The sequence below is a fragment of the Perca flavescens genome, chromosome 10 (genome assembly GCF_004354835.1).
Source record: "Perca flavescens isolate YP-PL-M2 chromosome 10, PFLA_1.0, whole genome shotgun sequence".
Classification (NCBI taxonomy): domain Eukaryota; kingdom Metazoa; phylum Chordata; class Actinopteri; order Perciformes; family Percidae; genus Perca; species Perca flavescens.
In genome coordinates this window covers 14,829,222-14,838,542 of record NC_041340.1, presented here as the reverse complement: position 1 = coordinate 14,838,542, position 9,321 = coordinate 14,829,222, and the positions used below count along the sequence as shown (strand labels likewise).

Genomic DNA, 9,321 nt, shown 5'->3' with positions numbered 1-9,321 from the left:
TAAAATGGGACACAACCTAACTTTGATGATCAAGTCGATTGGATTGCCATAATAACACACAAGCATGACAGCTCATTTTGCTTATAAAAGGACTAGGGATATTGATAGGTTGACTGTGAGATTGACCAATCAGTTGGTTATTAGCCTCATTTAAACAGAGTGAGAGGGAGCCTGTGTTCTGCTGGTACTGATGAGGCTTAGCAGCACTCAGGATGGTTCTGGTGTTCATGCTAAATTAAATCAATTTTAAATGTCTATATAGGAAAAGGAAATGATAAGTCATTAACACCTGTACTAGAAAACTGAGTAACAGAGGCAGTAAAACCAGCCTACCTTCATTTGTTTCATTAGTTCAAACATCTGCTCAGGTGGCAGGCTGGCCACAGCTCTGCTGATGGACTCTGGGGCTTCCTGTGGCTGGATGGTATCTCCATAAGGAGACTCAATAATGGGGGCTCCTGTTCCCAAACCTGTGCAAGCCAGAAACAGCAGAGAACTGTAGCTTTGCACAAACAAATCCAATTCAACACCGTAGATTGAAACACTGCCAAGAGGAACTAAGCGCTTACTTTTGAGCTCTTCCTTGTTTTTCTCACTGGCTGCGTTGTCAACACGGAGAGCCCGACCACTAAACTCTCTCCCGTTCAGGTTCCGCATGGCACTAAGGGCCGTCTCCTGGTCTTGATATTCACAGAAGCCATATCCCTTTGGCTTTCCTGTCTCCCTGTCATACACCAACCTGAGAGCAAGAAGACACACATCATCATGTCCGATTGTCCACATGGTTAAAGATGACTATAACAATCAATTAAAAAAAATATATACGTGAAGAAAAATGTACATAACCATTCGGGTGTACAAGCCTGAATTGTTGATTTGTTTATACAGTGTTTAATAACAAAAATACTGACTCTGTATCTGGAGTGTGGAGCACATGATGATGGCAAACACAACTCTTTCACTCACCTGAAGCTGACAACAAGTCCCACTTCAGAAAAGATGTCTTTCAGTTGTTCCTCTGTGGCTTCATACGGAATGTTTCCCACTAAATAAAATAGGAGATATGAGAAACGTTAATAAAAAGCAATACAAATATAACTTAATTTTATCATTTAAAGGTTTGTTTACTCGTTCTTTAGGTAGCTAACGTTACGTTTGTTACCTCGTTGCCGAGCTAACAACATTAGCCGGCTAACGTTATCTATGTTAGCAAGCTTTCATTCATTAGCCGTTGGTGTATTGACTTGTGTATTACCTAACGGATAACTCTGCCAGTAACCGAGCAAGTAACGGGAACAAACTTACCAAACACTGATCGTAATGAACGATCAACAGCTGGGTCTCTATTCGCGGCGATAGCAGCAGCAGCGGCAGCGGCAGCAGCAGCAGCGACGTTCGCCATTTTGGGGACACAAATGAATGTAACACCAGGACATTAGATTGATATCCGTTTGTGGGAGAAATGCATGGGAAAGTCTTATGTACTGTCTATGGGGAAAATGCCATAAAGGCCACATTCAAATAGAGCTCATATTCTGCATAATGATTTTGATTATTAGCCTTAATGTCTTAAGCATCCAAGGCAGACTTGCCACAAGTCCGAATGAAATCAACCTTGTTTTAATAAAAACATGTTTTATTCGCGAAGTCATGGAGAAGTAGTAGCTACAAAAAATGGATGTATTAAGAGAACAGTAGCCACAGCGACGTCTCTGATTGGTGAAGCTCATTGTTACCATGGAATTGTTTACCGCATCCGCGAACAGCGGTTTATAGATATTATATAATATATTTGGTGAGCTCCAAAAATATAAATTAAAAAAAATGTATGGTGAGGTTATTGGTTCCAGGCCTTAAACTCTTTAGCATTTGACTGAAACGTCAATGGAGCAATTTAATGGGGAAAATCACTTCTGGGACCAGAGCCGTTCAAAAAGTGTCCGGTCACTGTTGAGCACTTACCGACAGTGCGACCTTTCCTGACCTCATGACACTTGAAACGCTAGTTTATTTTCTTTAATAATTATGCTAAGTAGCAATGGACAATACTTATTTGAAAGCGAGATACGCCGAAGAGCAGAAAACCGACACGGTTCAACCTAGCTAGTTACAGAGAAACTTCGGTCAAAGTAGTCTGCACATATTGATAGGAAAAATAGATGGCGCTGTTGCCCGCGGTTAGCTAACTTAGCTAACGTTACTTGTCTGGACGTCTTCCAGCACTGTGACAAAACTATGAAATGTTATAAACTGATAATTCCTCAGTTGAAAGTAAAAAAAGTGACTCAGATATGCTCCCGAAGATCCAGTTTTCCACAACAGAAGATTTGGTGAGTAATTATTTTGGGGATAAGTAGCTCATCAAGTGTGGAACAGCAGTGAGACCGGTCAGGTGTAAATGAGGTCACTGTGTCCACGTTCGGACACTTATTGGCTAACGTTCTATCACAATATCTGTTATGATAGGAATATAAATGATCTATTAATGTTTTCAGTTAATTTAATGGTGTTAAACTAAAGTGTAAGTTGTCACCTTTCTAACGGTATATTGTTTTAACAATTTACTTAAGGTTTTACTTTATAAGAGTTGGCTAAAGTCCGCGAACACCGCTGAATTAGCCGTACGCTACCCTTGGCCATAACCGGACACCCCTATCTCCTAACTGTAAACAATGGCCGCTGCTGGGTTTTCGGAGGTATTAAGTTGCTGCAGTGCTGTCAAAACTTCCGGGATGATACTTCCGTCCTTCACAATAAAATGACAACTCTGAATTGTGCAATAAAAGCATCTTAACTTCCATTTTTAGCCTATAGCACCACCTACTGGATGTTTTGTTAAATTACCAATTCTCATTTTCGATATCTTACAACTATTGCATGAAAATAAGCAACATACATGAAAATAAGCAACATACATACATTTTTATATATATATATATATATATATATATATGCATGCAATAAAATACTATTATACTAAGATTTATAGTAAAAAAAAAGTGTTCATAATTGTTCAAAAATTATATTTAATAACAATAAAAACAGACAAAACATTTAAACTAAATAAATAAATAAATAAATAAATACAAATAAATTAAACATCTGAGCACCAAAAACACCAAAATTCATTATTGTTCAGCTCATCCTCCTCCCAGCTGACACAAGTGGTGTGAAACCACTTGTGGCAGTTGTCACACTGGACCCACGACACCAATCCCTCTGGAGCCTCTGGAGGTTCGGGTTCCCTGCACCGCCACACCGCCAGACTGTCGGCTCCAGTCTCCTCTTTGCAGCGGTGTGACCTACTCACAAAAAGAAAAGTGTTTAAGAATATATATATATAATAATAAATAATTGGCATGCAAAGACCGTTAACATTGAGTACACTACCGGTGGATGTCGTGGGCCCAACAGACAGGGAGGAGGAGGAGCTGGTTCTTTTGCTGTATAAATAAAAATGTTTTGTTTACTTTTCACCATGGCTAATGTCACTAACATAAATATAAATCTTGCTTGTTTTTAACAGATTATATTAAGTATTTACAGTGGGAGGGAGAGGAAGAAGTGGACCCTCGGGCGGCCCAATCCTGCACCCGATGTGGAAGGCTCTAAAAGAATAATAATATTTTATTATTATAACAAGGTTTAATACAAGTATTTTGACTGATTGATATAATTTGCTGACCAGGAGATGGAGGGTGGTGGTGTCCCTCTGCAGGCAGGCTCGTCCGGGATGGTCTGCCGCTGGTGGCAGGCAGCTGGGAACCGTGGGAGGCACAAGAGGGGGCAGAGGGTGCTGAGGGACCGGGCGATTACCGGAGCTGGTTGCTGGTGCAGCCCGAGGGGCCAAGTTCTTCTGCGGCTGGGGCGGGAGCCGCTAGGCAGGGTAGAGGAAGTGGCTGCCGGGCTGGTGTCTCTGGCCCGCTGCTGCTCTCGGTCTCTTCTGGCCAGAGCTTGGGCCTCCTGCCTTGCAGCACGGTCCTCCACCTCCTCGATGGTGTCGGACATCTCCTGGGCTGTCAGTATCCTGGCCTTGGTGATATTCCTCCTGACCTTGCCAGTGCTTTTGTTGTAGTTTATTTCGCCAGGAGGTGGGCCAGATCTACTGTTATCCGGCCTGATGTTACCAGGGATGGGTGAGGTAGGGATTGGCTGGTGGATTCTGGGGATGAAGGATAGGGGCTGGTTGACTTTGGGGTGGGGGTATTATGGGGTGGGTAGGTGGACTCTGTGGTGGGGGTGGGGGTGTTATGGGGTGGGTAGGTGGACTCTGTGGTGGGGGGGTGGGGGTGTTATGGGGTGGGTAGGTGGACTCTGTGGTGGGGGTGAGGGTGTTATGGGGTGGGTAACATCAGGCCCAGCCCAGGAAGATGCCGATGGGGTTGGTGGAAGTGGTGAGGAGGTCCCACGCCCGGACGGCATGACCCGTGACCAGTCAATGGCCATCGGGTCCAGAGGGTAAAGGCCACTCTTCCTAAACCCAGCCACCACAAGCCCCCGATCCTTCACCCTCTGGTATGAGTCCCTTAAGACCCTTGAAAACTCCTTCTTGGAAACCATGAAGGAGTGGTTCACTGCCGACAGATCTCCTGTAACACCAGAGAAATCTGCCTTCAAGGGTCCGAAGAAACTCACATCCAGTGGCTGAAGGATGTGAGACGTATGTGGTGGCAGGCAAAGGAGAATGACCCCCTCCCTCTGTGCCGTCCGGACAAGCTCTGGATCCAGGTGGGACATGTGGCCGTCCATTAACAGCAGCAGCGGGCGCTCCTGGGTGGCAAACTTCAGGAAGTGCCCGACAAACCACTTCCTGAACAGCTCACTGTCTATGTACCCTGCCTGCGACTTCCCGTAGAGGGCATTGGGAACTCCTACTTTATGCCAGGGGGCCCCTGGATATCCCCCCTTGTAGATGATAAATGGGGGGATATCCTCCCCAGCCGCGTTCAGGCAGGCCAGGACAGTGATGTGCTCCCTTGTTCCCTGGGCCTGCCTGTATGCATGCTTGGTCCCCCGGGGCACGATGACTTGCCGTCTGTTGGTTTCCAGCTGAAACCCCGTCTCGTCACAGTTATAAATCTGACGGGGTTTCTCCCTCAGCACATGCTCCTCCAGGGTGGTGGTGAGGAGCCGGAAATAGTCTTCTATGGGCCCCTCTTAGCACAGGATGCCCTCCCACGGTCAATGAAGTCTGGGGTCCTGGATGTTAGGCGATCTTTTGCCGTTCCCTGAAGTTTATCCACCACGCCTGGCCAAGCGCGGGTCCTCTGCGCATCCTGGTGGCGGAGGTTGTAGATGGCCAGAGCGTGGGCCAGGACCTGAGGCTTTGTCAGCGGAAACCCATGCAGAGCAGAGTACAGACAGTACTCCACCAGGAGTCTTCGTCTGCATGGGTGAGGAGTGACCTCCGACAGATGGAAAAATCGGAGGCCACTCTTCCGCTGACTCGGTCACTCAGGCTGGACTTAGGGACCCCAAACCTCATGGCTGCCTGCCGTAGAGAGAGCTTGCCTGCTTCCACCTCCTGCTTGGCCTGGTCCATTGCCTCTTGGGTCCATTTTTTGGTCTTCCTCTCCCTCTTCCTCATCTGCCTGATGTTGGGCATCTGCAAATGCACATACATTCTTTTTAGAAATACATTAAAATTCAAAATTAGGTTAGGCATGTCATGTCTTGTTTAATAATAAGGTTAACAAAATCTATAAATTGCCACATCACATAGACACAAAAATATTTTACCTTCAACCAAAGTGGCAATTTCTATATCCACTTTTTCTTTGGGCTTGATGCTCCTGTAAAGGAAATACAATTCTCTCACACTCACACACACACACACACACACTCACACACACACAGAGAGAGAGACACACACACACACATACACACTGCCTACCTTGTTTTCTACTGTTCCTCTTTTTTATCTTCTCTGCTTCTGTCTCTCTTATTCCTTATTCTTTTCTGACTCACTTTCTTTATCTTTTCAGCCAAGCACATAAACCACACAAGAGTTGCTAAGTTACAAACGTTGAGATCCAAAACACATTACATTTTTGTCAACCTAGCTAGCTTATAAATGCATTATATTGGAGGTTAATCTAGCTATAACGTTATAACCACATTTACCAATAGCAAGAGCCACTACTGGCTTTTAACACAATATCCCCTCTCTCACACACATGCAGTTAGATGATAGTTAGCTAATACATGAATAAACGTGATGTTGCTGGGCTTATGGACAAGCGTACTGCCTAGACAGAGTCGTGTTAAAGCTAGCAAAAAAATGCATACTCATGCTAACGCTAAATCATATCAGCAGTACAGTAAAAATAATAAACTTTGTAGAGCGAAAGATCGCCGCCCGAGCGTCGCCCAAGCGTTTTTACTACTTTCCCTCATCAAAGTCACTTTCATATACTAAATAGACATGTAAATGTCCGTGTACATATACGAAATTTCATACATAGATTGTTTGATGGGTATAAATCAATTATACTTACATTTTTGGGCGATTGAAAATTCAAAGTACCGCGAAAAGACCGGAAAGCGCGTGACGTCGGAAGTGTCCGGATATGGCCAATAGCAGCAAGTGGTGTCCGAACGTGGACACAGTGACGATAGCCTAATTAACATGAACATTAATTAATTAATTTATTAATGTATTAACGGGTTATCCACACATTGTCCTCAGGAAAATTGATGTTTGGCTAAATTAATGTTTGTATGTAGCCTAGTGAACCTGTTATACCTGTATAAGGTGGCTAGTGCACCTGGATAATCACACACCTGTTCTGTCCATGTTTAAGAAAGTTTTTAGGCTAATTGATACATTTAAAATATAGTTTATACAATAAAAATCCTAAATTGTTTTCTTTTCAAAAGCGTTTAAATCTTCAGTTTGTCTCCTACTTGACATAGGCTAAATACAGTTTGTTTTATCAATATTTACATTTACAGACACCTTTGTTGAATATAAAGACACATCTCCTTCATTTAAAGTAATCTGGTCAATATTTGGCACTTTAAAAATAATCAAGGTGCATCCCACAGATTAAAAAGTAGGCTTTTAAGTAGGCTTTTTGTAATGGGCAGCTGAGGTCACAGGCTCTTCTTGACCACAACCATGAGGGTTAGTGTGTGCTATCTTGGCTGCATATCTTTCGATTAAAGAGAGTTACCTTTAAAATCAAAATGTGATAGAAAGTGTGATAATTGAAGCAGGAAACAAATTCATTGTGAGATTTCTATATTCATTTTAGATTGTGAATATTGATGATTAATATAATTAATATGTTTTACCAATTGTAAAGGATTATTATAATCATTTAACTCTAATATTCCAGTGACACACTCTACCTCCATTAACGTCTAATAACATTGAGTTTTCCGTGGTTAGATACAGTAGCTAGTCTATTTCTATATCCAAAAACTCCTAAACTAATTTCTAGAAATTTGCCAGTATATCAACAAATAGTATTTGCCAATAGCTCATTTGGTATTTTTGTCACCTTTTCCTGTTTTGTGTCAGGTTTTCTTTTATTTTCTTCAAATTATTTTGGACAATGTTTTGCTTAGTTTTATGTTGACAAATTAGTTGTGTCGAACTGCATTTTTTATTGATACATGTAGAAACAACAGACATCAGTATTGCTCTGGGCAGCATCTCTGATCTTAAATGTCATTAGTTGTCTCCTCTGCGAAAGGCCTTTGGTTAGTTAGCCTAGTTATGTGTCTTATCTATCTGAAAACAGTTTTTTTTATGAAGGTTGGTGGGCACTGTAGGCCTTGGGCCATGAAACAATCGATCAGACTTTGGTGGTATGAACATAACATAGATAACAACATAACAGAGTCTGAATGCTAGGAGTATGGGCACAGAATCTTAAAGTCATTATACCTTAATATTTGATATAGTGATATAAATGATGGATCTGGGCATACCACCAAGTTGGAGAAATGTGAGGTTTTGCGCCATGCCACATCATTCTTTTTATCTTAACTAGTTTGGCTACTGGATGGTTGATCTTATTTTAAATTCACCAACTGCAAAAATATCAAAGATACTTCAAATGTTATGGATCTCATTCATTGTTAATTTTAACAATTGAAACACCAGTCACATAGAGAGAACAAACAGCAGCAAAAGTAGGCAAATTTCTTTTTAACTCTTGTGCAATTCTGATGTATACAATAACCTCACATCTGAGAAGCAGGTACTAGCGAAAGCATTTTTACTTGAACAGTTACTCCGCTAAGTGTTTAAAATCATTTCTTTTCATAGGCATTTTATTGATGCTTCTTTGCCCTGATTCATTCTTATTTGTCAGCAATTATTGCTTATGTTTTTTGCATTCAAATGCTTTTAACATGTTTTTGTAAGTGTGAAGCACTTTGTAACCCTGGTTTTGAAAAGTACTATATAAAGTTATATATAGTATATAGTATATAAATAAAGTTGTACGGGCTTACTTAGTTTTGAGAGGTTGTTGGTAATTAATTTCCTGCCAATCATTAGGAGTAGGCAGAAAATAACTTTCTGGTTCCACTGGGGCTCGAACCCAGGACCTTCTGCGTGTAAAGCAGACGTGATAACCGCTACACTATGGAACCAGCTGATCCCGTCTCTGGGCAGAACATGTATTGTATTTGTGAAAGATGACAACGATACTCTGACATTGACCGTTTCTTCATGTAATGTAATGCTTTAGCTCCCTGCTTCGTAGCTGCGGTTTAGCGAAACAAAATATCGGCCAGCTTCAGTCTCCACAGTGTCACCTCCCTTGTATAAACCTAGCGTTACGTCTTCTCTGCGGGTGTTTTGGTTCAGTTGCGAGTGGAGCCCTCTTGGGACGTTTTGCTTTTGTGGCCGATCACACGGTACGGTAGCTAACATCCAGCAACCGAGCTGCCAGCTATGAAGGTTATGAAGTCGCCTACATTTGTCCGTGTCTACTCTCCAGCCTGCCGTATGCGTGCACTGGAGCTGACATATTGAGGCGTAAGGATTTGCGTGTGTAGTTCAAAAAGCTGACTTGGCTTAGCCACCCTGTTGTGGTATGGCAAGAGAAGTGTGCAATTTCAAACTTAGGGTAACATGTCATTTCCTATGAATCAGGGCACTGTCTGATGCATTTTACCAGCTTTGGTTACCTTCATTAAATATGACATTTTTGTCAAAATGACAGAGCTGTTATGAAGCTGTGCCCACACGTTTAATCTTGAGGTTAAAACATTAATGTGCATGACACTTTACCATATTAAAAAAAAAATCCCATATACATTAAATACTACACTGAGACCATGTATAATGGAAATTTCACACTC

General features: G+C 42.1%; 1 protein-coding gene, 1 long non-coding RNA gene and 1 other non-coding gene across 3 annotated transcripts in view; all 3 read right to left on the bottom strand.

Annotated features, from left to right (window-relative positions):
• Positions 1–1,464, bottom strand: part of cstf2 (cleavage stimulation factor, 3' pre-RNA, subunit 2) — a 16,463-nt gene extending 14,999 nt beyond the window's left edge. The window contains exons 1-4 of the mRNA XM_028589598.1: positions 1,306–1,464; positions 967–1,045; positions 570–739; positions 334–470 (exon numbers count right to left, since the gene is read on the bottom strand). Of these exons, the coding sequence (XP_028445399.1) occupies positions 334–470; positions 570–739; positions 967–1,045; positions 1,306–1,402 (483 nt within the window). The 5' untranslated portion in view covers positions 1,403–1,464. The remainder of the gene's footprint in view (positions 1–333; positions 471–569; positions 740–966; positions 1,046–1,305) is intronic.
• A 4,051-nt stretch (positions 1,465–5,515) lies between these two features.
• Positions 5,516–6,604, bottom strand: LOC114562984 (uncharacterized). The gene is made up of 3 exons (XR_003693565.1): positions 6,498–6,604; positions 5,740–5,976; positions 5,516–5,605 (listed from the first exon to the last, which is right to left on the bottom strand). It is a non-coding gene; the product is annotated as an uncharacterized LOC114562984 (long non-coding RNA).
• A 1,930-nt stretch (positions 6,605–8,534) lies between these two features.
• Positions 8,535–8,607, bottom strand: trnav-uac (transfer RNA valine (anticodon UAC)). The gene has a single exon. It is a non-coding gene; the product is annotated as a tRNA-Val (tRNA).
• Between the last annotated feature and the right edge of the window lie 714 nt (positions 8,608–9,321).